General features: G+C 56.9%; 2 protein-coding genes across 2 annotated transcripts; both read right to left on the bottom strand.

The window, feature by feature from the left end:
- Window positions 1-996: 996 nt before the first annotated feature.
- DMKN (dermokine) lies at window positions 997-14,442 on the bottom strand. The gene is given in 22 exon segments (XM_055311178.1): window positions 997-1,322; window positions 1,831-1,878; window positions 1,987-2,010; window positions 3,053-3,121; window positions 3,446-3,487; window positions 3,608-3,655; window positions 5,286-5,333; window positions 5,632-5,688; window positions 7,923-7,970; window positions 8,164-8,211; window positions 8,355-8,405; window positions 9,320-9,373; window positions 10,007-10,054; window positions 11,361-11,411; window positions 11,646-11,723; window positions 12,132-12,188; window positions 12,589-12,810; window positions 12,922-12,972; window positions 13,248-13,304; window positions 13,410-13,616; window positions 13,861-14,086; window positions 14,088-14,442. Coding segments are annotated over 21 exon segments (1,680 nt in total). The 5' UTR covers window positions 14,234-14,442; the 3' UTR covers window positions 997-1,322.
- Window positions 14,443-20,592: 6,150 nt separating this feature from the next.
- SBSN (suprabasin) lies at window positions 20,593-24,999 on the bottom strand. The gene is made up of 4 exons (XM_055311177.1): window positions 23,315-24,999; window positions 21,807-21,878; window positions 21,657-21,701; window positions 20,593-20,771 (listed from the first exon to the last, which is right to left on the bottom strand). Exons 1-4 carry the CDS (start codon window positions 24,959-24,961, stop codon window positions 20,748-20,750), a joined length of 1,788 nt encoding a protein of 595 aa, XP_055167152.1. The 5' UTR covers window positions 24,962-24,999; the 3' UTR covers window positions 20,593-20,747.
- Between the last annotated feature and the right edge of the window lie 2,613 nt (window positions 25,000-27,612).

Raw genomic sequence — 27,612 nt, 5'->3', positions numbered from 1 at the left:
TTAAGGCCAAAATGAAAGTAGGGTGCAAAGCAAAGGAATAGTCCTCATCTTTCTCTCACCCAGACGGGTTTGATCAAAACAGCTTCCCCAAATCCATTTTGGACCAGGTTTCTTTTTTTATTTATTCATCAACTATTTGAGGCCCACCCTGTGCCAGGCCCTGTGGTCAGTGTTGGGGATGGAGCAGTGACCAAGGCAGACAGGAGAGCTGTGTGTGCCTTGCAGTCTCAGAGGGAATCACCTGGGCTGACAGGCTGCTTCCTGCCCTCCTTTTACTTCCTGGGTCCCTGCAGGGATGTCAGGGATGAGTGGTGGGGATTCCCTAATTCGGGCACATGACATGGCCTTGATGGGACTTTGACTCAGAGACTCAAATGCAGACTCTCCAGGCCTATCTGCAGAGTTCCTAGGCTTGGGATAAGCCTGGGCTCGGCCTGTGCCAAGAACCTCTGCCTGTTTCCTTGGCACATTAATGGAGTAGAAGTTTCTACCACTCTGTCTGCATCCCAAAGACACTGCATATGATAAGGCACGGGCTTGGGGTAAGAGCCACTTGCCCACAACTTGCTAAGTTCACCACCTCATCCATACCTCCATGTGTTTACAAGGCTGAGGCATATATCCTGCTATTGTTGCCCCCTTCCTGACCCTCTGGGGTGGACCTCCTCTCCTGAAAAACCTCTTTACTCCCTCCTCCTGATGTGAACCACTTCCCTGTTGCCTTTTCAAGCTAGCAAAACACCTGTGAGTGCGTCAGCTGCAGGGGGCATGGCATTCAGGCACAGGGTGGGCCAAGTGATTTTTGATGGATGGAGAAACTGAGGCACAGTGGGATCAACTAGCTACTGCTTGACAGGGCCACCCAGGTCTTACCTGTCTTAGCCCCCCATTTGGTCTACCACTCAGCAAGAAGGCGAGTTATCTGCCCCTGAATCACCTCCATCCTCCCTGATCTTGGCCATCAGCATAATTTGAAAGAACACAGCGTGTGAAATCTTAAGGAAACAAGATTTATGTTTTATTTCCACAAAGAAACTCAACAGTAGGAAACTTCTTCTGAAGTATTGTCACAGTGACTTCAGGTCACAACACAGAGTAGGTGAGGAAAGTGGCAGATTCGTCCAATGAGGTTGCTGACAAGGAGATACCACAGCGCCGTTGGAAGAAACGACGGACAGACAGACCAGGTCCCCAACCTGGAAAAAGCAGGTGTCGGCACCGAGACCAAGCCTGACGCAGGGAGAGAGCTGGGGGCGGGGCGCGGTTGGCCTCCTTCACCACTGACGTTGGTCGGGGCCTCGGTCGTGATCGGAAATAATTTTCTAGAAGAAAAAAGAGCAAATGGTAGAAGATGGCTACTCGTGACTGTTGAACCCGGGGGTCCTTTCTTCCAGCCTCTGCGCTCCCACAGTTTCTTGGGGGGGGGATGCTTCACCTGCACATCCCCTCACTCTTGCACCTCCGTAAGACAGACTTTGCCCCTCTGCCAAGTTAATCCATCACCCTTTCCCCATTGGAGACTCACTCTTCCTGCCCCTGAGCCTTTCTCTGCAGCTCCCCAGACCCGACTGTCGCGCCCCCCCCACCCCCGCCTCTCCCCAGCTGTCCCTGCACGACCAGCCTCTGGCCGGCCTTCCCTCAGCATCAGCGGGTACTTCACATGTGTCCTCGGTCATTTCCTTGTGAGTCTTGCTCCACGTGGGGGTCCCCTCCTCGATGCCTTTAGAGCATCCGCCCAAAGCAAAGCAAATGCCGAGATCCCAGGCCTGCCCCTGGGGTGGCCGTGCGGGGCCCCTGGATCAGGCTGGCGCAGCTCCCTCTGACACTCACCTACCAGAACTTCACCCACTGCAGCAGGCCAGGCCGCACCCGGGAAGCCTGCAGGACGAGGAGAATGGCTGAGTGGCCGTGGCCCTGGCCCCCCGCACACCTCTGGCCTCACACCCCTTCTCCCAGGAGCCACGGGTTCCCTGCCCCACTACTCACCGAGGAGGAAGGTGTGACTCCCCCCTGTAAAGAGAGATCAGACGAGGTGATGTGGGGCCACAGAGGCATCTGCCACGTGCTCGGGGCCCAGGAAGGGCCCAGTGGCCCGGGCAGCTCAGACCAAGACTATCTCAAGGGTCCTTGAGTCTGATGGTGGACTTTCAGCCCCTAGACTTTCTTTCGAAGTAGATTTATCACCCTAAGTACGTTGTACCCAAGAAGAGCACACACTGACCCAGCAGAGTGAAAAGAAGGTAGGTAGGTAGGTAGGTGTCCCTCTGCCTGCTGGGTGGATAGAAATCGGCCCCAAATATGGGCGAGTGGACACCCATGGGCGGCCTTGACTGCTTCTTCACCTGCTTCCAGTCAGTGAGTGGCTCCTGAGCTCTCGGTAGAAGCCCCGAGGGCCAGGGCTCCCTGGTTCTGAGAGATGGAGGGAAAGAGCACCTGCTTTTTCTTCACCGGCCTCATTAGCATTTAGCACATTCACTTACTGGATTTATAAGATTGCTTTCTTTGCAACTGAACGCAATAAAGTTCTCAGGGTTTTGGTTGTTCTTTCTTTTTTCTGTTAATTTCCTTTGTGGAGCGAAGCATTAATTTTCCCAGCAACACAAGCTGGTGGGAAAAGCCTCCCCTAACTCGCGTGTCCTCCTCTCACTCTCCCCCCCTCCCACGAAAGTTCACAGCAGTCAAGGAGGCGGAGAGAGCAGACACGATGAGGGAAGGCTGCCTGTTGTGCTGTGTGTCATGTGAGGGTTTTTTAGAGTCATATGTCCCTATTTGAGAGGATGCTGGTTCCCATTTTTCTCCAGGGCGTGCGATGCAGCCGCTGCCCCCCTGTAACTTTTTCTGAGTGGGTGGGAGTGAGGAACCTTGGACCTTCCACCTCCACTCCAAACAGCTCTCAGGGAGCCCGAGTCTCCCTCCCCAGGGGCAGAGAGATGAGACTTTGACTTTCGAAATGAGCAGGATTCAGGCTCAGCTAAGACTGGCCATGAAAGCCTCCCTCCCTCGCCCCCATGCAGAGACCCCAGTGGGGAAACCGGGCATTAGGGAGTCTTACCTTAGAGGGGATCTTGGCTGAGTACTGCCCGCCAGCGGGAGTAGGGTATGCCTGCTGGTTATAGGGGTTCTGTGGAAGGAAGCGGAGGGGCGGGCAGGTAGGAGAGAAGGGATGAGGGCATTTTGGTGGAATAAGCACCCGCCTCCCGGCCTGGGCCAGACCTCTCTCCCAGCCCCCGGCCTTCCCTCCGTGTGTCATGCATTGTTTTCCCATAGAATCTTCAGGCAGCCAGAGCCCATGGCCTCACCTCCCTCATGGTCCTAGTCCGCACGGCCCTGCCTCCCCCTTCCCCGGCACCTCTCCCAGCTCCTCAAGGGTTACTTGGGGGATGAGGGCAGGAGACCAGGAGACCAGTGAGGTTTGAGTCAGGTGCTCAGGTGGCAGATGTCATACCTTGGAAGTCACGGCTGCCACCTCCTGCCATCCTGTGCCAGACTGAGAAAACGACAGAAAGGGGGGTGTGCAGGAGAGAGAATGTCAGATGGGCCAGCCCGAGAACAAGACCGAGAGGGCCTGGGCCCGGCCCTCGGAGGCAGCCTGAGGGCAGAGACTCACCTGACCGGCACCGCCCGACCTCTTCTGGAGCGAAGTCGCATCAGCCCCCTGGAAGGGAGAGGGCCGCGGTGAGGGTGTCCTTGCCCGAGGTCTTCTGGGCCCCTCCCACACTCGTGGGGCTCGCGCCACCTGCCACCTAGGCTCTGCCCGCCCGTGGGAGCACCAGCACCCACGCACCCCGCCGCACCCCGCTCTGCGGCCCAGGACCAGCACTGCCTCCAGAGAAGGCAGCGAGCCTGGAGGACACTGATGACCCGACAGATACAGGACAGATTTCCACACTCAGTGTCGGGAGCGAGGCAGCCCCCCGGTGCACCTGCAGCGAGGCCGTGGCCTGGGACTGGGCAGGAACGGCAAGTGGTACCCACACAGGCTCCCTTGGCGCCCATCCGGCCCTCAGCCCCAACCCACCTTCCGCCAGCACAGAACCCTGCTCCTCCCTGGCCCCACAATCCCTGTTCTCAAACACTGTTCCCGCAGGGTTCCTGGAAGGAGGGCTGTTGTCCTCAGCAAACAGAGGCAAAGTGAGGTGATTAGATTGGCTCGCGGCCCACGGAGAGAGAGAGAAGGGGGAGAAATACAGGCAAGCCCTCGAAGCCACGCGAGCCGCAGCACAGGTGCATGGGCCATCTCCCCTCCACGGGCAGGGCCAGGGGTAGCTTCCCAGCAGCAGGGGAGAAGTTTAGTTGCTGCAACCACCACTTCTCCACTCAGGACTCCCACCTCTACACACACACACACACACACACACGGGTAGGATGTTCCTCCTAACTCTGACTTCACTCCCATTGAACCGTAGCCCCACTCTTAGCCTAACACTGAGGTCACAAGCTGCTTGACCACTGGCCTCCAGACATTTTTTGTTTGGTCTGCACTTTTACATTAGTTACGAACAATTAAAAATCAGCTTTCCATCAGATGACATGGCCACATCGGTCATTCATGAGTGCGTGACAAAATGCATCTGATCTGAGGCCCTGACCTCCACCCTTGTTGCCCGCTCACCCCCCTCCCCGGCAACCGTCCAGCCTCACATGCCTGGCCCACATGCATGAGTGAGTGGGCAGCCTTGGCCTCTGTGCCCAAAGGCCAATGGCCATGCAGACTCTAGATGTGGCCTTCTGCAGGACCCAGAGGTCCTGCCCATCCTTCCCAGAACCCGGATATTCCGACCTGCTGCACCTGCTCACACTTGACCATGGCCTGACCTGCTCCCCTAAGGCCTCTAGTTTCCTTTCAGCTGTCCTCCCTGACACCCCTTTTCCAGTCCTGAGAGAGGCCCCCGGCTCAGGCCCCACCACCTGCTCACCCCGCAGTACCCACCCAGCTGTGGCTCCCCCTGAGCCAGGACACCCCCAGCAGGAGCAGCAACAGAGCGGAGATGGTGGTTGGCTTCATGTTCCTGTGCCTCTGGAGGCCCCAGCCCTCGGCCTCAGCTTTTATCCCAGGGGGGACCGCCCACCCTACACCTTCTCCAGTGACTCACAGCTCCTCTCCCTACCCCACCCCCACTCAGTTGCAGAAAGGGAGGAGAGTGGGAAGGGAGGGAGGTGCCCTCCCTCAGTGGGGAAAGTCAGCAACAGGGACTGAAGCTGCCGCCCCGTGCCAAGAGCCCAGACCCTCCCGTCCCTGGATCTGAGCTTCCTAACCCCAAAACAAGAGGTTCTGCTACCCTTACCTCAATAATTTCTTTCCAGTTCAGGAAAGGGGTGTTGTGTTTGAAGTCCTGGAGGGAGGAGAAGAGGTGAGTGGGCCTCAGTGGGGAGTGTGGCAGCTTGTTGGAAAGTTTCACGCTCATGTGCAAGAGTGGGTTTGGGCGCCTGGGTGTGGTTTGGGTTTAGATGAAGATAAGCATACCGGAGGTTGAGGGTGTTAGCACTTCGGATGGCATTCGGGTGAGATTGCCCATCTCAAAAATGAAAAGAGGGCGGATTTTGTGACAGGTGGGCTGGAGCTTGAGGGAGGTGGGGAGAGGGACAGATGACCAGGATCCCTAGTTCTCTGAAAAGTGAGAGTTCTCCTACCTCCCAGAGCCGGCTGAAGTAGAGCAGGGCGCGTGTGCTGGGGCGTGGGACTTGGCCCTGCGGAGGAAAGGTAGGGTGCAGGTGAGCTGGGAGCCCGGCCCCTTGCTCACCTATGCCCCTATTCCCGCCACCACCATCGCTCAGCCTTCAGAATTTAATTGTGGCTAAGGTCTGGGGGGAAGCTGGGTGACTTTTAGGGACACCAGAAAACTCCGTCTGGCAGCAGAGGGAGAGAGAGGCTACATCTCTGGAGCTACTAACCAGGCCCCCGCCCCCAGCACAGGTACCCCACTCTTCAGTCTCCCTGCTTCCCCAGCCTCTGGCAGAAGGCCACTGCGGTGAAACCTTAGGGACCAGGACCTGCCCTCAGAGCTTCCCGCCTTTTTACCTGCCCTTCCAGCCCCAGCCCATTTCCCGAAGCCATGGGGCTGCAGTTGGCCCTTCCAACCCCCCTGAAGCAACAGTGGAGTCTTAAGAAAGGAGCAGAGACCAGGAGTGTGGGGCAGCTAAGGTTTATTTCAAGGGTAAGGGTTGCAATTAGCGGTGGATAATGGGGTTTTAAGAAGGGGTGGGAGGGGGGCTCCCATCCATCTGGTAGCTCCTTGTCTGAAGGTCACGGGGTGCGAAAGCTCCTCTGGTCCTGGGCAAAGAAGTAAGTTCTAAGAAGGAGCTCAAGGAATAAGAGTTCAGGGCTTAATGGGCCAAGCAGGGGTGGATCAGGCCTCTCTGCTCCTGAAACCTGCAGGGATCTTTTTTGCCCACGGCTGTCATCCAGTCAAATCCAGATATTCCAGTTTGCAATGGAACACCTCATACTTGGCAGGAACTGTTCCGTATCGGCCCCTGTTGGCACTGCTCCCTCTGGCCCCAGTGTTCAGCTCCCTCCCTGTGAAGGACATGGGCTCCCCCTCTTCTCTGGCCCTCCTCCTAGAGCTGCTCCCGGGGAACTGCCCCCAGTGAATCCTAACTGTGAGCGCCCCCTCCACTGCCCCCCTAGGTGTGCAGGAATGTCTGCTGCCTTCCTGGCCCCTGGGGAAGCATCAGTCTGTGCCTCTGACCCTAAGTGCCTCGTACTCAGGGGACTCGTCTCCCCGCGGTCCTCGGCAAGGAGCCTCACCCCTGCCAGACACCCGTTCTCTATAAAACAGAAACAGTTTATTTTCATCATTTTCATCCAAACCTGAGTGGAGCACAGCTGGGAACTTCTGCCTCCAGCATCTCACCCTCTCCCACCTCACTCCCCAAGGCGCAGACTTGGCCTTGCCTGAGCATGGGGCTCTCTCTCCGCCTCCCTGCGGACCACCGCCTTGTTTCCCCCAAGAATTTTAGAGGGCAGGGCTCCTTGCCGCCCTTCTTTTGTGCAAAGGGTCAGAAACTGAGCTACTCGGGGTCACTGCGGTGGGCAGCGGGCATGTGGCTGCTGGAGAGAAGCAGCGCCGTTCAGCTCTTGCCCGCTGGAGCTTGAGCAGAGAGGGCCCAGTGTTGCCACATTTTTCAAGAGACTGGAATTTCAAGTCATTCTGTAAAAGCTCTCAGTTTTTAAAATCTGGCAGCTAATTCATAGTGTTCAAAACAAAACAAAACAAAAACAATGAATGAAACAAAGCACAGCAGTGGTCTGCCAGTTGCAACGTCTGCCTTTGGTGGGTGCTGGGATTGTGGGTCCGCCTCTACTCTGGAGGTGCCTCTGCTATTTGGGTGTCAAATCAGCCTGGCCAGGGGTTCCCCTGAATGTGGGAGGGGTGGGCAGGAGGAAGAAGAAGGGGGGTTCTGGGCTCTAAGTGCCTCCTAAGATGACGCACACCCAGGGCCCAGAAAGTCTGGCACCCAGCAGGCGCTGAGTACCTAGTCACTTCCCTTCCCTTCTTTCCTGGCATCAGTCCTCCTGGGCTCTTGAGTTCCCCCTGACTGTTCAGTGCATCCCCTACCCTGCCTCTGCTACCTCTGTGGTGTCCTAAGGATGAGGCTTCCTCACTCTCCCCTTAACCTTCCAGATCTCAAAGGAGAAACTGAGGCTGACACCTGCTCAGTCTGCACATTGAGACACAAAAGAGGCCCATTCCTTTCTCATCCCCGACTCCTGGCCCTTTCCAAACTCCCACCTCCTTCTCGCTCTGCCCCCTACTTCTTTATTTTTGTCTCTTTTTTTTTTTTTTTTTTTTGTGCACTGGACAAAACACTCCCGGTACCATCATCATTTCCCTAGCTTCCCACGTGGGGGTTAGCAGGTAGCTTCTTCTCCATTTCCCTCTCCCATGAAGATCGGAATGGCACGACCTTCCAGCCCTTACCTTGTTTATGGCATCCCAGTTAATGAAACCCAGCTTGGATTTAAAATTCTGCAGAGAGGAAAAAAAAATGGAAAATGACAAATTGAGTTGTAAAGTAATTAGTTCAGGGCCTTGGGGCAAGAGGTCAAGGGCCACCACTGGTGGTCGGTCCTTCTGGAAAGAGGACTTCAGCCTGCGGGGCAGAGGAACAGAGGTTTGCTTTTCCAAAACAAAGTGAGCGGAGCAATCTTGCCAAACTCACCTTCCAGAAAGTGTCGAAGTTGAAGAGCCCAGCAGATGTCTGAGAGTTCTAAGGAACCAAAGAGAAATGAGATGAGAGTAGGAACCCACCCCGTGAGCAAGAGGCGGAGGCAGGAGCTCTGGGAGTCAGGCGGGGAGGCAGGGATCGCTTGACATGGTCCCGGCCCAAGGTGGGGTGATGCCTCCACTCACCAAGGTATTGATCCCACTGACAGCTTCACCTCCTCCACTGGACCCGTGCCACTGGGTAGGAAGGTGGGGGACTGATGTTCAAGGCCTGTGCCTGTCACCCTGCTCCTGGCCCACCGTCTCTGCCTTTGCTCAAGCTCTGTGTACTCTGTGTAAAGCCGGCCTGCTCTCCTTTTCACACAGCAGCTAGGAACCCCACCTTCCCCGAATGATTTGCCACCTGTTTCTAGAGTGACCCTGTCCAGTCCCTTGAATCTTCTTCTTATTCTGCTCCCCATCCCGTCACCTGTCCCCCAAAACACTGCTAGGAGCTAATGTGTAGTCCCACCGTGCACCTGGCCTGGTGCCTTATCCTGCCACATTCCTGGGTGGAGACGTCTCTACTTTACAGGTGAGGAAAGCAAACTGAGAGCCGTCCAGCAGCGTGCCTCAGGATCTGTCTCCTTGTCGGACTCCAGCGTCCGGATCCTGAACCACCCGGGCTGGTTATGATGCGGAAAGCTCTGCAGTAACTGGGGGGTTACGCAGGTTAGGTTTTGCCGTCCCCGTCTTACCCAGGAGGAGGCCCAGGCTTAGAAGATCGACTGCCCTGCCTGAAGATGCTCAGATGACAGATGAGACAGCTGTCCTCTGAACCCCCGCCTTCTAACTCAGAGGTCACTGCTTTCCACTTGTCAACCCTTCTTAAGTATGGTTTCCAAAAATAGCCCCCTGACCGTTCTCCTGTTACTTTTGGCTATGTTTCCCCTCGCAGTGATAATACACAATGATGATCACAGTTTGAAGAAGGGAGGTAAAAAAAAAAAATGAAGAAGGGAGAGAATGGATGAACCAAGGAGACAGGGATCCCAGACCCCTGTCTTAGTCTGGTCACTCGACACAGAGTCGGAGCAGCTTGCGAAAAGATACTGAAGTTCCTGTTTCTTTTCCACACCCCTCAGTGTTCTCCTAAAGCCATCCCTGCTCACCTGAGAATTGTCTTGGGGGCCCCCAACGAGGTGACCACCCTCTTTGCTTATTTCCTGCAGAGAGAGAAAATGAAGAGTCAGTGGGGAAGCGGGGAATATGAAGGATGAGAGAGCAGGCCAGCAGGATGTGGGCAGGAGGCTCCTGAATCGGGGCTGAGGCAGGCACACAGCAAGGATTCCCCAGGGCCCCAGGGAGGCTCTTCTCCCCGGGTAGCCCCATCTCCCTTGGCAAACCTTGCTTCAGCTTCCTGTGGGTTGGGTTGCTGCTCACTTACGATCCTCATTGGCAGCATAACCATCTCTTTCTATTCACTTCTGCAAACTGCCCAAAACCCAACAGGAACGGCCTTTGCCACCAAAGTGAATTGTCCCCTGGTGCTGAGGCAGACAAAATTGGACTAAATTGATTCGAATTGCAAGACGCAATCTGGGTGGATGTGTTGCATTGGTCAGAAAGGTGACACTGGCTGGAGAGTCAGTGAAGTAGCCTGGTTCGCCTCCTCCTAAGTTAGAGGCAGGCGCCTCTTGAGTCCCACTTGCCCAGGACTGAGATGACTTCCCCGAGCTAAGATCAAAACCGGCCTGCGATGCGGGACTGTGTGCTCTGTTAGCGTTGCTACTGCAAAGTTGACTTCCATCCCATCTCCCGCCACCAGCCTCTACTCTCAAGGCCTGTCGTCTCCTTACCCTGATGTCACCAGAGCTGCCAGGACCTCCCTGTCCTCCTCCGAAGCCCTGAGGGATGAGACAGTGCAACAGAGATCATTGTTTTAGATCTTAGGTCCATCCCTGCACATCTATGTATTGGCTTAATACAATTCCTTGAAAACTCCTTGTGGAACTCTCTTTTGGAACTGGTCAAAATAATCTTGGAGTTCATGTAAAAGAATGAATGTTTAAGAATTGGTAAGAAAACACTGGAGAAGACGGGCAACAAAGGAGGACTGTACTGGCAGCTGTTAATGTGCCATAAAGAAAGTAGCATCACAGAACAGATGAGTCACCTTAACAAAATAGAACTCCCAGAAACTCTCCCAAAATATGAAGGCATTTACAAGTGACAGTTTACATCAGTGGTGTGAATAATTCAATGCATGTGTCTGGGAACACCAGTTAAGTATTTGGGGGTGCGGGGAGCACTTCGTTAAACTTTGCTGATTCTCCCCGCCCCCTTCCCACCTTCTCTTTTTATCCGGTTTTCCCTTCATAAGAAAGCACACTGCTCTGATCCAAGGTGTGGGGTAAGTCGAGCTGAACTGCGGAATGGGACTGGATTGAATACAGGAAAGTCAAGTCCAGATAGATTAAAGAGTTAAATAGGAAAAAAAATGAAATTATAGAAGTCTTCATAGTTCTAGAAGGAAAGAGCAGAAGCCATAGAAGAGACTAGTGTATTTGACTACATATTGAAGACTTTGGTACATAAAAAACTAGAAATAGACTCACAAGCTGGGAATTTTCCTGACACCTGTCTACCCATAGAGGTTAGGATCCCTAACATCCGAGGAGCCTAATATTCAGGGAGCCTTCTCCCCACGGCGGCGCTCACACCAGCACGCATCAGCCTTGCCCAGAACCTGGTGGAAACGAGAATCTCAGCCCCACCCCGCATCTGCTGACTCAGAAGCTGCATTTTCACAAGACCTCTAGGTGCTTCGTGGGGACCATAGCGTGACATTTCCTCTTGTCAGTGCTGCAGGGGCTGACAGAAAGCCCAGACTTCCAGAATAACTAGGAGGGAAGCACGCACTTTCCAAACCCAGTTTCCAGATGTCAAAGAGGCCACTGCATTCTGCTCACTGGCCAGGTGGGTGCAGGTCATTTGCAATGATTGTTTCCAAAAGGGCTGGTTTCTATGTGATTTTTCACAGCCCCGCCCACCGTACAAAGTGAGGCACATCACACAAGGGTTTGCACTTAATTATTACTTTGGAGATTGTTAATATTTGTAGGGGTAAGCGGTTGGTTTCTTCCCCCACAAAAGGGGGCGGCGATGGAGGTTAGCCTTAGAGGTGGGCGCAGTCCCAAGTTTGGCTCTCACCTGACCCCCAGATCCTCCGGATATGCGGACATCATTCCCTGGGCTGTCACACTGTGGGAGAGAGAGGGACAGCTTTCCCTCTGTTGCCACCCAGATGGCAATCCCAGCCCCCACGTTGCAGCCCCAAGGCTACCCCCCAGCCGCCCCACCTCAACCCCATTCTCAGCTCTGACCATCGCTCTCCCAGCTCCCCCCTCATCCAAGAGGCCTCAGCACCCCTAATTCCCCCTCCCCTCCAGAGACAGGAGGCAGATCCGTGCAGGTGTGCGCTCAGCAGACACTCACCCCGGGTTTATTTCCACTGCCACTTCCGCCACCACTTCCGCTGCTACTGCTCCCCCAGGAAGAGCCGGTATTGTGTCCCTGCGGGTATTGTGTCCCTGCGACGGAGAGCAAGAGTCCACAGAGGCTCTTAAAAGGACTCGACGGGGACCAAATAGTTGCCAGGGCCTTAGCGATCTATTTTGCTCCCCTCTGCCCAACCTCCCTCTCTTCCCATCTTTAGCCACTAGCCACCGGCCACTGCGGGAAGTTATTCGGAGCACAAAGGACAGGTGTGGCCAAGTGTATTTGGAAATGTGGGACAGTTTGGGGATTCTGAGCTGTGGGCTTCCCCCCCCCCACATGCCAGAAGTGAAAAACCTCGGGAGCCTAACTTCTCCAGAGCCTTGACCCCGGCCACCTGAGGACCCGTTCTGTCCTCCCCCTCCCGCTCCTCACCCCTCCCTCTTCTGGAACCTAGACAGAGGAAGGGACCCCAAGAGTCCTTACCTGGGAGCCTGAGTAGCCGCTCTGATCAAAATTCCTAGAATTTTCTAAGGGACGGTCCTGGATTGGGGGAGAAAGCAGGTAGTATGGGGAGCGATCAGTTAAAGCCACTTATGTGGCCTGCCTTGTCCTCTTGCTTCCCTCTTCTTGCCTGAGCCCTTTCCCAGACCCTTCCCGGGTACCCAAGGGCCGCCCGAGGCTGGCTGCCAGGCCGTGGTCCCCTCCTGGCCCCTCAGCCCTAGAGGGGCCTCGTGTGCCCTGTATTCATCAGCGTCGCCTGCACCCCAGCTCTGTACGTGTCTCTGTCTCCGCATGGGTGACAGGCCTCCCCCTGCAGCCCCCAGGTCTCCTGGGAGCTCCCCAAGCAGCATCCTGTTCCCTCTGCCACCCCCGGCTCTAGTGGGCTCTGCCAACAGGAATCCTGGGTTAGACGGAGGTGGAGCGGCCGAGCATTACTCACCCAGCTGGGCCCGTAACTGCTGCCACCGCTGCCACCGCTGCTGCTGCCACTGCTGCTGCTGCCACCGCCGCTGCTACTGCCACCACCGCTGCTACTGCCACCGCCGCTGCTGCTGCCACCGCCGCTGCTGCCGCCACTGCCGCTGCTACCACCGCCACTGCTGCCGCCACTGCTGCTGCTGCCACCGCCGCTGCTGCCACCACTGCCACCGCCACTGCCTCCCTGAGGGGCAGGAAGGGACCAGAGTGAAGATTGACCGCCTCCCCCCTCTCCTCCCTCTCTTGCTGGGGCCGGTTCCCTGCGCCCAGTGCCTCCGCCCGCCCATCCTCTTACCCCGGAGTGGCCAGAGCTGCCTCCCGAGCCGGATGGTGGGGGGTTAGTGCACTGCGGAGGGAAGTTTCCAGGGACAGGTGAGTCTCCAGGCTTCCGTGGAAGCCGTCGCCACAGGCCGGGCCCTCCGGCTTCCTGCGGCCTGGCCCCCTTTGCCCAGGTGTCTCTCCCCACGCCTGTCCCTCTCCTCTCCCCCGTCCGGCCTCCCTGTGCAATCTGCCTGGTACCTCAACCCCCATCCTCCATCCTCTCCTCCTCGTCTGTCCTACTCTCTGTCCCACACACCCAGCACCCGGACGGCCTCTCCCCCAGACTCTCCCCCCCCTTACCTCCGAATGCGAGTTGCTGCCTCTCACTGAGCCGTACCCAGGCTGGACCACAGGCCCCTGCAGAGAGGAGGCTGGTGTGGGTCCCCCTGATGAGGGACACATTGGGGGGGGTCTTGAAGAGCAAGAGGGGGGCAAGCATCAGGGCCCAGGTGGTTGCTGTACCTGAGCGTTGGTCCCCGAGGGGAAAGAGCCTCCTTGGCCCCAGGAGCCTCCCTGAGGGTGGTTTCCAAAGCTGCCATCTGAGCCTCCAGGATATCCCTGGCCCCAGGGGGTCCCTGGACCTCCAGGATTGCCCTGGCCGTGGCCTCCAGAGCCACCCTGGGAGCCAAAGATGCCGTGGCCTCCAGATGGAGGCTGGCCGTTGGTTCCCTGCAAGAACAACATGCCCACCCTGAGTGTGGGTGACCTTCCCCATCTGGGACCGGGAGGGCAGGCACAGCAGGACGAAGGCAGGGAGAGGGGCCCCAGCGTGATGGAGGCGGATGCACCGTGGTGTGGAGGGAAGCCAGCCCGGATAGCGGCACGTAGGAGGCCAAGCCATCCTCGCAGTGATTGCCAAGGTTCTCACCCCGACTGCCCACCGCCGCGCACCTCCTCGCCCGGAGCTACTCACCCAAGCACCGTCGCTGCCGGGCACCCCCTGCCAGGAGCCGTGGACAGCATCGGCCCCATGTCGAATGACGTTCTCCACCTGTCTGCCAGCCTCACCCCCGGTGTTTCCAAGGGCACGGGCCGCTTCCCCGATGCCATGGCCCACGGCGTCCCGGGCTGCAGGGCCGGCCGCCTCTCCAGCCCCTTGGCCGGCAGCCTCTTCGACTCCTTGGCTAATGGCATTTCCACCCCTGTCCGAGGCATCCCACCCCGTGTCCCAGGGCCTCCCCAGCACCCACTCCGGCGCTCTCCCCTCCTCTCAGCAGTGGGCCAGCCTCCCCACTGCCCAGGCACAGGGCCAGCAGGAGGCAGGCCAGGGAGCCCCTTGACTTCATCTCTGCCTCACTCCTCTCCCTCCTGTCTTCTTCCCACCCGAGTTTTCTTCTCTTTGCCCTTCCACCTCCTCCGTGTCTGTGTGCCCTCCTCTGTTCTCTTCTTCCTGACTTACTCTCCTTCTCTCTGAGTCCGCAGCCTTCTCTCTCCTTTCCCAGACTCCCCTGCCTTCCCAGGGCCCTCCTCCCTGCCGCTACTCCTTATACTGTGGCCTGGGAGAAGGTGACACGGCTGGGCGGCCCAGAGTCCCTCCCTCGTGACTCAGGACCAGCCACCGATAGGGTAATGAGCCATAATTGTGAGTCTGAGAGTCTGTGTTGAAACAGAGAGGGAGCCGGAGCACTGGGGAGGAAGAAACGGGATGAGGCAGGTGCAAAAGTGTTCCGATTTCCCAACCCCAGGAATTTGGGGCGCAGGGTGGAGATGGGGGCATCTGAGGAGATAGGTGCTTGGTGTCTCCTAGAGGTAGTGGTGTGGAGAGGACTTAGGAGAAAGGAACCACAGGCAGGACCCAACCCAACCAGGAGGCAAGCGGAGAGAATCCAGTGCAGCAGGACCTCCCCCCCACCCCCGCCAGGTGTAAGCCAGCCTGGGCCAGGCGCACCGGGATGAGAAGCAGGTGCCCTTTTTGACCTTGCTCTCTCAGTTTTGGTGGCCTTTGTCTCTCCCATCTTTCTTCCCTCCTATTCGCCACCTAAAGGTGACTGTCCTCACACTCTCCCACACCTTCCAGCCCAGAGTCTGGGAGCTGTGAGCTTGCCCTCAGTGGGAACCCCAGGTACCAAGGAAGTGGCCAGCCCGAGAGTGGTCATCAGGGCGTCTCAGCGCTCGGGCTGCTCTTGGCTGAGAAAGCTGGGTGCGGAGCATGGAGCTGGGCGGGCCAGCCACCCCCAGGGGATGAGTGGGAGGGAGCAGCTGACCCAGGCACCCATCCTGTTTACCTGGCCCACAGGGGCACGTGTGTGAGCTCAGAGCCTCCTGAGAGGACTGGGGCTGCTGCTCACCCCACCCATCCCCAGGCTCCCCAGGGCCCAGGCTACACAGGCAGGGGACCGACTTGAGCCCCCACCCACCCCCGCCTCACCTCCCCCCAGGGCCCTGGGTCAGTAGCATGCCCCCCCCAATCCCAGCTCAGGTCACAGAGCTCAGGCATCTTCCCGGCCTCACCCCTGTCCAGCACGGGGTTGCTTCTCTGCTCCCAGGGCCCCGGGGCCTTGTATCACTGGGACTCATCACCTAGTTAGGAGGGGCCGGTTTCCATCCGCCTTTCTCAATGTTCTGTAAGTCTCTCTCCACCCCAGCACCCGCACCCCAGCTTGTAACATCCAACACCTCTCGCTGCGTAAACACCATCCCTGTCTGTCCTGGGCACCTCCTACCTCCCTGTTATTCCACCTCTTTTTAATGACAATGATAATGGTGGTAGTGGTAATAATCATCATAATCGTCCCTGCAGCTCCAGTTTATCAAGGGCTCTGTGTGCCCAGCGCTGGACTAAGCACTTCAAGGCTCACACAGTCCCTGGGAGATAGTCGTCTCATTGCCCCGTTTCAAGACAGAGAAGCTGGAGCTCGGACGGGAATGGCCAAGCCCAGGCCTGCCCCACTCCCATGGCCCACTCCCAGCGCTTTCTGTAGTCATCGGTCTCAGACCTCCTCCTGCTTGTCCAAACCTTCATTCTTCTCTGGATGGAATTGGCTGTGGTTTTGCCCTGGGCCCTTGTGGCGGGTGGGGGCAGGGGTCAGGAGTACATCTGAGGCCTCCGGATTGCTGGTGGGCCCCCCAGCCCCTGAGCCTGGTGCTTCCACTTCCCGGGGCAGGACCAGGGGGCTGGAGGTAGAGCACTTGGTGACTCAGAGACTCCTTCCCACGCTTCCCTCGCGGGACAGCACCTTCGCCATGGTGTGTAGCTGCCTCTGACCCACCTCTATTACTAATACTTTTCTTTAAGCCAGCTTACTTCCTTAAGTTTATTTTATGTTGCTACTGCAAGTGGAAAGCCGGGATCACTTGCCCCTAAATAGAAAGTGCCAGGAAACATAGCGAAGAAGCACACAGTGACGTTACATTATAGCTGGCTGCAGCTCCTGTGGTCAAAAGGGAGGTTAGCAAGTATGAGGGAGGTGTTCAGGGCACACGAGCACAGAAACGGAGTCTTATTCTCTAACATAATCAGAAAGCTTCAGAGAAAACTGAGAAAAGGGCATGGCTCTTGCGGCGTGGTTCAGACGTATTCAAAGCCGCGTTCCTGGGCCCGGACCCCCCATGCACGCCCATGTTCTACCTCCTGGGGGAACTACCCTCAGACATCTCTGGACCCAGAGGTCACCTCGCGTGGTCTGAAGGCACATATATGAAATACCTGCTGTGAACCAAATAGAAGACTAAGTGCTTCCACGTGCGGGATCTCATTGAATCCTTACCACAACCCGGGGGGCGGGGGGGGAGCAGACGTTCCCATTTTGCAGGTGAGGTGACTGAGGCCCAGGGCTGGTAAACACACACATAAGAGCATATTTGAAAACGATCGTGGTAAAGTGGTGCCGTCGGAATTTGACCCAGGTCTGTCTGACCCCAAATAACTTTTTCTCCTACGTCCCCATCCCTCCTTTGGCATCCACAAATCTGACATGCCCGACCTCATGTCCAAGACCCTCTGATTTCAGCTTTTCTAAGTCACTACCTCATTCACTCCGTAAGGGTTTATTGGGTACCTACTGTGTGGCACACCTGTTCTAGGCGCGGGGGATAGAGCGTGGAAGAGGATCGCCTGAATCGCTCTCCTTAGGGAGCTCACAGTCATTGTGAGGAGGATGCACAACGAGCGTCTCAGGTGGTGGGCACTAAGGAGGAAGAATAGTGGGAGGTAAGGGACTAGAGAAGACGGAGTATCTTAAATACGGTCATCAGGAAAGGCTCTTTGAGATGTGACCTATGAACTGACACCCAGAGGAAGTGAGAGAGTGAGCCATGAGGATGTCTGGGGATAGAGGATCCCAAGTGGAGGGACGGCAGTGCAAAGGCCCTGGGGCAGGAACCTCCTTACTCTATTTAAAGGACCATTGTGGCTGGAGCGGGGGCGGAGGGGGGGAGAGTTGGAGTCAAAGACAAACCAGCCCAGATGGGGGGACTTGGGGACTTGGGCCATTGTGAGGACTTTATCTCTTACTCTGAATGAGGTAGAACCAGTGGAGGGTTTTGACTGAGGAGGCCTATGGTCTGACTCAGCATTAACAGGGTCCCTCTGATGGACAGGCCGGGGGAATAGGGGGCAGGAGGTAGGTACAGAGACCAGGAAGGAGGCTTCGTGGGAGTCAGGGGGATGGAGGCTGGACTCAAGCAGAGGAGGAGATGAGGCCTTGGGTCTGGGTGGTGTCTCCGCTCCCCTGCGTGGTGTCCTGGGCCTCGGACTGGCATCTGCTGGCTCACTTGTGTGCAGTATCTATCGTGGAGCCGGGCTTCAAGCCCTAACTGCACCCCTTACTAGCTGGGAACTTGACCCACCTGAGCAGCACCTTCCTTGTCTGTAAGAGGCAGGAATGCCAGGGTGAAGCGAGGTAATCCTCGCCAGGCACCCAGGGCAGTGGCTGGCACCCAGGAGCGCGCCCTCGGTGTTCCTGCTAGTGTTGGCCATGTTGATGTCGGGGTATCTCCTTGGCAGTTTAATTTTGAAAAACACAACACAGACACACACACACACACACACACACACACACACACACCTCCTGAACGCAGACACTTCATTTTTAAAGAGGACTTGCTTGGAAGTAGCCCCCTCCCCTCCCCGAAGGTCCCAGGGAAGCAGGCCACCTCGCCAGCAGAGACCAGCAGCAAGGAAGTGCTCTTGACCAGGAGCCAGGTCTTCGCCACTTACTAGCTGGGTGGCCTCAGGGGGACAGTCACGCTACCTGCCTCACAGGGAGCTCGGGGAGCTAGAGATGACGGAGAACGAATCATGCCTGTCAGCGCTCAGCACCCAGTAACGAGGGTCCCGCCTGAACTACCCTCCCCTCTCCTCCACATCACGTTTGCACAACCCGGCCCCTCCTCTCCTCACCCCCAGCCTGCCTCCACCTGTCCATCTCAGGTGCCTGGTTCTGGCTCCCACCTACTCCATGGCCAAAAGGGAAACCAAGTCTGCTCAAGGCAGTGGCCTGCCCTCTGTTAGCTGCCGGCCATTCGTGCCTGGCCTCCACCTCTCCTCTGGAACATGTTAGTCTAGGGGGACAATGGACATTGAACGAGCAAATATATCATCGCACCTGTCCTAAGCACTGTGAAGAGACAAGATCAGCGTGCCAGGACAGAGGATGGGAAAGGCAGCCCTTTGGGCGGGTTGTGCGGTCAAGTAGCGGGCCCCTGCAGGGTGAGGAGGAGCCAACGCAGGGGGCCAGAGGGACACAAGGATGTTCCTAGCAGAGGGAGGGGACAGCAGGCCCCAAGGCAGAAGTGAGCCATGCCTCTTTACCCTTTAAAACCGGCTCAGTTCTTTCCAAGAAGCCTCCCAGGATTGACCCCACACACACACACAGGCACGCAGGATTATCCCATATGTCTCCAGCACTTTCGGGACCCCCATCCAAGTAAACCCAGCAAGAAAATGTGCGGTACAGATGAAATCAGGGAGAGCCTTCGCTGTGGGAAAGAATGATCCCCTCGCATATGCCCTTTCCAGAAGGGCCTCCTCCCACTTGTAGGACACGAGCTCCAGCACAGAGTAGTAGGCCCTCAGTAAATGTGGGGTCTGAAGGAGTGCTTCTTGTTTATTAAAATGCAGGAAACGGACGAGCACAATTTACTTTGAGAGGCACCCAAAACGTGTTGACGCGTGGCTACGTGGATAGACGGTGACAGATGGATGGGTGTGCGACAAAGCAAGGAGAGCAGCGCGTTAGCGGCAGACCGTGAGTGGGGGCTCCGCAGGCATCGGCTATAAAATTCTTTCACCTTTATGGTGCATTTGAAATCTTTTCAAATTAAAAATATTGTAGGGGAAGGGAAGGACCATATGTCACAAAAATGATGGTGTTCTACAAATCAGGAAAAATGCAGTGAACGCGAAGCGTCGGGAACGTCCCTGTTACCGTGCACGTGCAGCCCCTGCCCCTCCTGGTGGTGCCTACTTCTTGTCGATGCATCTGATTCATCGCTTTGTATTTACTTTCCTGGGAACCCCGCAAGGGCAATTTTTGTTCCCACCGGTGATGGAATTTTGGTGCTGGGAGCCGTGTTTGTCGTCCTCCCCTGCAGACAACCCTCCTCCCCATCTGTAGTAGGAAATCGTGGCCCCTAGAAGGAAAGGAAGCTGCCCACAGGCCCATGGTCCTAATAGGCGTGCACGTGCCCCAGCACCCAGCACCCAGGCCAGTGCTCGGCAGGCATTCTAGAGACTTTTTAGGCAACTGTGAAAGGTCCGGTTCTGGCGGCGGACGGCCAAGGCGCTGGCCCCTCTGAGCCTCCGTTGTCCTCATCCATGCAATGGGGATCCCAAGAGGGCTTCTGCCTTTTGGGCTGTGAGAGGCTTAAATGGTTTTGGCTCTTCCCACAGCCCTGGGAGCTAGCTAGTGCTCAGTGAGCAGGAGCTGCACCATGCACCTGAAAACCGGGCCTTCTGTGTCCCCCGGTGCCACCGTTGTAAAGAGGCCCGGCCTCCGGGTGTCCGTGTGCCTCCCCGCTGCACCTTTGGTGCTCGTCCCCCGTGCCAGGATCTCCCACATGCATCTCTTCCGTCTCCCCCATGCGCGATTCCCCACGACTTGATGCCAAACAGAAAAAAAATCTGTATTTTCAGAATATGCTTTGTGAGCTCTCAAGCCGTTTCCCCTCCACTTCCTGACTATGTGACCTTGGTCGTGTTTCTTAACCTGCGACAGCCTCCACGTGCCTCTCCGTAAAAAGGAGCAATACCAGAGCCTCTTACCTAACTGGGGGGTTGGGAGGATTCGGTGATGTCATGCGTGGAAGGCACCCAGCAGGGAGCCCAGCATTGCACAATAAATACAGGTTATCATTGTTATTCCTTTGGTGCCACACCCCCCACAGGAGGATGCTCCCCACCACCTCCGGCCTTGGGCTCCACCTAGGTTCCCACCATTCTCTTCCCTGGTGCTTCTACCCCCACTGCTGGCCTGAAGGGGCCTTCTCTGCACAGATGCTCCTCTTAATGCCGAGCACGCACAGATTTTGCACAGTAGCGAAGCGTGGCTTGTCCCTGCGAGCGCCCTCTTGTATCTGGCCCTACTGACCTGGACTCTCCAGCTCGGCCCCCCTGTGCACCAGCCCCCAATTCCCTTGGCAAAATAGCAAGAAAAGAGAAGCCTCCCCCCACCAGCCCTTCCTCGGGGAGCAGAGTGGACCATGATGAGAGTATATAAGGCGGCGTATTTATTCACAAATCCCAGTACAGCCCCCTTACGGACTCAGGAAGTCTGTCCCCCCACCCCCAGGTCCCCCAGGTCATTTCAGCCAGTATGACAACAGGAATGTCAGTCTGCTGAGTGAGGCCAGTGCATCAGTTTAGAGAATGATGTTGGCGATGCTCTGGAAGAGAGGAGAAAGGGAATGAATGCAGGAACACAGCCCTGAGGGGATCAAGACCTCTGCCCTCCGGCCCCCTAGAGAAATGAGGGGGACATTGGTATTAGCTTCCCAGGCCTAGGAGTAGCTTATGTTCCGGGCAACGTCTTCAGGAAGGTGGTTCCTGGGTTCAGGAAGAACAGGGAGCCAGCCCTCCCAGGCAGGGGTGCCAGGGGCTGTGTGAGAGCCCAGGGCCTTGTCATTTTGCCTCAGGGGGTCCCCTGGCATCCCCACAGCCCAGAAATAAATGAGGCTGTGCCTTTGGGTTCTGGACCCAACCACAGGGCTGTTCCCCACCCTCATCCTTTTGCCTCAGTCTCAAGCAGCTAACATGCTAAATGCAGAGAGAAATGCAAAGCTAGGACTTTGTTTTGGGCCCAGAGTAGGGGCCAGGGTGCCACAGGAGCCTTCACACCGGGGTGGGGGTGGGTGGGAGGGGGTGGTCCTGTCAGCCAGGGAAAGGACAGAGCTGCAGCTTCCCACTCCCCAGCACACTGCTGTGAGGCAGCAGAGGGACTCACAGTGAGAGGAGGGAGGGAGAGAGGAAGGGGATGGAGGGGAATGATGAGAAGCAGTGAGCACACGGAGGGGGCGGCTTCAGCAGCCTCCCTCGACGCCCCCCCATCCATGGGGTCGTATTGCCAGCTTGCATTTGCTTCCAAGGAAATGGAAAGCAGCCAGAAGAGGAGAGCGGGGGATGAGGGACAAAGAGCAGAGGAAGAAAGGGAAGGCCGAGCTGGGAGACAGGTCTGATGGTTTCTGCGAGGCTGAGTCTGTCCACAGAGGGAAGGGGGCGTGAGAACATCTCCCAAGACAGTGGACACGGGTTGACCGGCCGCGGGCACTCACCTGCCACAGAGTTGGGAAGCTGATGAAAGGCCTGTTGACCGAAGCCTGGAATTCGAGCACAAGAGGGTTGGTCACCAGCAGGTGCCCCACCGCCATCCCAGGAGGGCCCCCTCCCTCCCCACCCCAGGCCCCCGCGCTGGGGTGACTTACTCCAGATGTTAACGTGGTGGTTGCGCCCCCTCCGTGCTGGTGCTGGCCGGTGGAAACTCCTGGATGAGTGCCCTGTGGACCAAGCCCAGACTGTCATTACAACCCCTCGGCCCTTGGGGGGTCTCCCAAGTTCCTCTATCCCCGGTGACCTGTTGCCCTCTAGGGTGACTGGGGCCCGGACTGACGGGAGGCATAGGCTAGCCTCCTCCCCCCCTCATTGTCCGGAAAGAAAACCCAACGCCCATGTCACTGCGGGAATTCTGTGAGATGGGAAGAAGAGCCTGGAAGGATGTCTGGTCCTACTGACTAGTCTTCCCTCCCCCAGTTCCCTTTTATTTCAGTTAATGAAATGCCCTCCGTTGCTGAGAAAAGCCTGACTGGAAACTGGAAAGGGGACCCCGAGGATCCATGCAAATCCTAGGACCACAGTCACCTCAGCCCCGACCCCAGCTCTGCCCTCTGTACACCCTCCCGCCTGACCCCTAACTTCAGTTGATCCCTGTCCTCGTTTTACCCCCCGAAACTCAGCTGTGCGTCTGCTGCTGCTGTGGCCAGCTTTGCATCCTGGAACAGCCCTCCCTCTCCTGACCTCTTCCAGTGAAGACTGCCATCTACGCAGCGCCCATTCGTCTACCGTGCACACTGTCCGCAGGGTCCCTTCCTCCCCACCCCCAGCCCTGGGTCCCTGCCTGGCCGCCCATGTAGCTATCGGCTTCCAGGTCTGGGCCGGTCCTCAAGACTCCTCGTGGAGACTGGAGAGGGGGAACTGAGGCAGGCAGGGGTCAGCCTTCTCCTATTCCCCAAGTGCCCCCCTGATGCCTGTCCCGCTATGAATGGCACCCCTTGCCTCCCCCGGGCCTCCAGTATTTGTTCCCTCAGCAGAAATGCTCCCCTTCCAGAAATCCTCCAGGAGATCTCCCCAACGGGGCGGGGGCAGGGAAGAGAAAGAACCCTTGTGTGCTAGCCACCTGCCCCTAGCAAATCCCCTTAAAACCTCACTTGAGCTTCTATTTCCTTATCTAAGAATCAGGGAGTCAGCATCCTCACCCTGACTACCTCAGAGGCTTGTTATGAAAATTAAACAGAATAGGGCTTATCTCTCCAAGCCATTCCTCACGCTTACTCTGATGCTCGGGGTTCTCTCAACACTCACTCCGTTTGCACTGCACGGGATCTTGACTCGGTAACTCTCTCCTCTTCCCCAGGAGAGACCCCATGTTCGTCTCCTTACACCCCCTGACTAGGACGGCAGCTCTCTGAAGGTGGGGCTGGGTCCCTTTCACACTGTCTGATACAGGGCTCGGCGGACAAGATGGTTTGATCCATCTGACCAGCTGAGCCCCAGCTCCTTTGTAGGGAGATGAAGAGGAAGAAAGGGAACACGATCATAGAGCTCCCTGAGCTTCTTTGACTGAATGAAGGCTACATGGGCTACCCCAATGTCCCAAGGGCTTAGCCTCTCCCTCCCCCGGCCCCTTCTTCCCATTTCCCCACCCCTGTTCACCTACATTCAGCAGCTGGTTGGCCTCCTTGCCGGCTTGGTTGACCCCATTATGAACATTCTGCGGCAACCTGTCCACCTCCTTCCCGGCCTGGCCAGCAGCATGGTGAACACCTTGGCCAAGTTTCTCCGCCTCCTTTCCAGCCTGGCCAGCAGCGTGGTGGACCCCTTGGCCAAATTTCTCTGCCTCCTTCCCGGCCTGGTTGACCCCATCGTGGACCCCTTGGACCACTTTGTCTGCCTCCTTTCCAGCCTGTTCAACGGCATGGTGAACTCCCTGGCCAAAGTGCTCCACCTCCTGCCCAGCCTGGTTGACCCCAGGATAGATCCCTTGGACTATTTTGTCTCCCTCTTTCCCAGCCTGCCCAGCAGCATGGTGGACCCCCTGACCAAACTTCTCCACCTCCTTCCCAGCCTGGTTAACTCCATGATGGACCCCCTGGCCAAACTTCTCTGCCTCCTTCCCAGCCTGGTCAACCCCATGGTGGAGTCCCTGACCAAACTTCTCCACCTCCTTTCCAGCCTGGTTAACTCCATGATGGACCCCCTGGCCAAACTTCTCTGCCTCTTTCCCAGCCTGGTCAACCCCATGGTGGACTCCTTGGATTATCTTGTCTCCCTCTTTCCCAGCCTGCCCAGCAGCATAGTGGACCCCCTGACCAAACTTCTCTGCCTCCTTCCCAGCCTGGTTAACCCCATGGTGGACCCCCTGACCAAACTTCTCTGCCTCCTTCCCAGCCTGGTTAACCCCATGGTGGACCCCCTGACCAAACTTCTCTGCCTCCTTCCCAGCCTGGTTAACCCCATGATGGACCCCATGGCCAAATTTCTCTGCCTCACTCCCAGCCTGGTTAACCCCATGGTGGACCCCCTGGCCAAACTTCTCTGCCTCCTTTCCAGCCTGGTTAACCCCATGATGGACCCCGTGGCCAAACTTCTCTGCCTCATTCCCAGCCTGGTTAACCCCATGGTGGACCCCCTGACCAAACTTCTCTGCCTCCTTCCCAGCCTGGTTAACCCCATGGTGGACCCCCTGACCAAACTTCTCTGCCTCCTTCCCAGCCTGGTTAACCCCATGGTGGACCCCCTGACCAAACTTCTCCGCCTCCTTCCCAGCCTGGTTGACCCCATGATGGACCCCATGGCCAAACTTCTCTGCCTCGCTCCCAGCCTGGTTAACCCCATGGTGGACCCCCTGACCAAACTTCTCCGCCTCCTTCCCAGCCTGGCTGACCCCATGATGGACCCCTTGAATCACTTTGTCTGCCTCCTTCCCAACCTGTCCAGCAGCGTTGTTGACCCCATGGACAAACTTCTCAGCTTCCTTTCCTGCTTGTCCGATGCCACTGTTGATCTCATGGGCTACCTTGTCCAAGCCGCTGTTGAGCCCCTGGACGCCTTTGTCCAGTTCCTTGCCGGCCTGGCTCCCCATGTGGCTAAGTCCATTAAAAACTTTCTCCACTTCCCTTCCAGCGTGAGTGATTCCATTATTGATGCCTTCCAGGGCCTTGCCCACCTCTCTCTCTGCATTGGTCAGCCCTCGGTTGATTCCTTCAATGACCTTCTCAATGGGGTCATCATTGGCCGCCCATCCAGGAAGGGCCCCCAATAGCAGTAGGAGGGAGCAGGAGCTGACCACACTGGCAAGGTGCATGTTGTTGGCAGGTTGGGGAGGATGCAGAGAGGAGCCAGGGAAGCAAAGCTGCTATTTATACTCTCCTTCCCTCCCTCTTCTCCACCCCTCATGACTCAATTACCCCTGTGAGGCATTGACTTGGTCCCCAGTCAGGGAGGTATTTCCCAGGGAGCTTTGAGTTGAGCAATGAAGAGGAGGAGGAAGAGAAGGTGAGTCATGAGTGGAGAACACTCACGTGGCATCTTTGCTCCTTGCCCAGCTCAGTTCCTCCACCCCAAAGCCCAGATGTCTGCCCTTCCAACCACCTCCTTTTTTCATTCCTCACCCATTATCCAGGCCTCCTCTCTCCCAACCCCACCAGTCACCCCCATCCCCAGGACCCAGGGCTGGTTCTTCACTCCTCTCAGGGGATGAAAGGATCCTGTTTCCCCAGCAGCAAGAATCTGGGAAGATGGGAGGTACAGTCAACGGGGAGGAGTACACCCTTGGAGAGTTGAGAGAGTCATCAGACCTTGCTCTTTCTGTTCTTGTTGACAACCCCCCATCCCAACTCTTACCACATCCCAGCCCCACAGGTCTCCCCAGCCCACAGACACACCAGGCTCATCCCTGCCTCATGGCCTTTGCACTTGCTGTCCTCTCTGCCTGGAAGGCAGAACTCACATCTTCACGTGGTGGGTTCTTTCTCGTTCTGTTCTTGGTTCAAATGTCACTTCAAAAAAACCTTCCCTGGCCATCCCTCAGTTATCCTGGGTGATATCATCCTTTTGTTTTTATAAGCACGTACCACGATCCAAAATTATCTTTTATATTGTCTGCCTCACCTATCAGATTGTAAACTTCCAGAGGACAGGGCTTTTGTGTTGGTCACTGCTATATCCTTAATTTTTAGAACATTGCCTGGGGTTCAGTAAATATTTATTTATTTATTGAACAAATGGGTGGATTAAAAGAAGCACTCCCAAAAGGTATGTGATGTAAGTACACATAGCATGCTTGCTAAGGGAAGCCAAGGGACGAGAGGTCAAGGCCGAGCCTGAGTCTCAGATGTTGATGGAGAGAAGGGTGCCTGGGTCCCCAGAGTAGTGGGGGGCCCCTCGGGGAGGGTTACAGACTTTGGAGCCAGGGTGCATTCTCATAACAGAACCTTGGCCGCCTTCTTCCCAGCCCTTGGGCAAGGGCAGAGGACCGATTGCCATGAGCTGGGACAGGACGCAGTGTCTCCTGAAAAGCCGGTTGAGGCAGCCACGGGGAGGGGCCGAGGACCTGGGGCAGCAGGAGACTGTCAGCAAGGACCTGGGCTGGAAGCCAGGAGCTCATCCTTCCCTCCCTCTTCCTCCTGGGGCCTCCTCAGTGCTGACCTGAAGCCCTGAGTGTTGACATGGTGGCACGGGTTGGAGGGGGATGGCGGGAGCCTGCCCTGGGCGGGAAGAGGCCATGAGAAGGGAGGGCAGGCGTGGCCGGGAGGTCTGAGGCAGCACAGCCATGCGGGGCTAGTGCAGAGGCAGGCAGAGACCAGAAGAGCAAGAGCCCGTGGGTGTTAGGTAAGTTGGGTGCAGGGGTGAGAGATATTTGGGTTTTGGTGCCAAGGGGAGAGACGGAGAGGGGGTGGAGGTGGGATCACTGGTGGGAAGGCTGGCGGGAAGGAATGTGTAGGGTGTGAGCAAGTGGGGGTGCAGAGTTATGTGCGTGGGTGCCCAGGTGTGGTGAGAATCGCACGTGTTTTCAGGCTTTGCTCAAATGAGAGCGAGCAGGCCCACTTCCCTCGGAGACCCCACGCTTCCCCCCGGGTCCTGGACACCCAGGCCAGAGACCCGGGAGCCTCTGTCATTCCTAGACACTGCCTATAGAGGGTGACTAAGCATGCCACCTCTCCAAGCTGGGGCTCATTAAATCTGTTTTCCTGTCTCATGCTCCAGGGACAAAGTCAAATCCCTGGGCAACCTCAGGTGTGGCTCCCCTGGCCTCGTCCAGCACCTAAATGAGGGAGTTGCCCCTGCCAGGAGATTGCAGGGTGGGGAGGGGTGGGCCGTGAGCTGCAGACTCCAAATCCACCCGAGATTGGGGGGGGGTGGTTCTCCTCCCGAAAGGCTCTGCCCACCGCTCTCTCTGCCATCCCACCATCTCCCTCAGCCCCATCTCTGTCCATCCCATGCCCACTGGCCACTATTTGATTCGGGACTTTGGCATCTGTCCCCAGGAGAGACTGGCCTGGAGTTGTCCTTCCGTGGCTGTTCCGCTGGTTTGGGTAATGCGAGCCTGCTGCTTTCCCACAGGGAGGGAGCGGGGGAGGTTTCCAGGGCCCAGGGTCGAGGCCGCCCTGAGCGCACTCCCAGGAAGTGTGCTGGCCAGTGGGCAGGGGCTCAAGCACCGAGCTGCCACCGAGCTGCCACCGGGCTGCCACCCGGCTTCCCCACTCGCGTTAGGACCTGCACCAGCTCCTGCAGGCTGGCAAACACCTGCCCCCGATGCTTTGGCAGATCTTGCCCATAAAGTCATCCAGACCTGAATCAGCCTCGGGGAGGATAGAACTTAACTCCGGTTCTTCTCTTGTTGGCCTACTCGGATTTGCCATTTCTTTTGCACCAGTGTGGATCCTTTATATTTTCTAAGAAAATTTTCAATTGCGTCTAGCTTTTCCTGTTCTTGTAAAGCTGTACAAAACCAAC

The sequence above is a fragment of the Nyctereutes procyonoides genome, unplaced genomic scaffold (genome assembly GCF_905146905.1).
Source record: "Nyctereutes procyonoides isolate TBG_1078 unplaced genomic scaffold, NYPRO_anot_genome, whole genome shotgun sequence".
NCBI lineage: Eukaryota > Metazoa > Chordata > Mammalia > Carnivora > Canidae > Nyctereutes > Nyctereutes procyonoides.
Note: the sequence above shows the minus strand (reverse complement) of the source record. Positions and strands in the feature narration are given on the sequence as shown.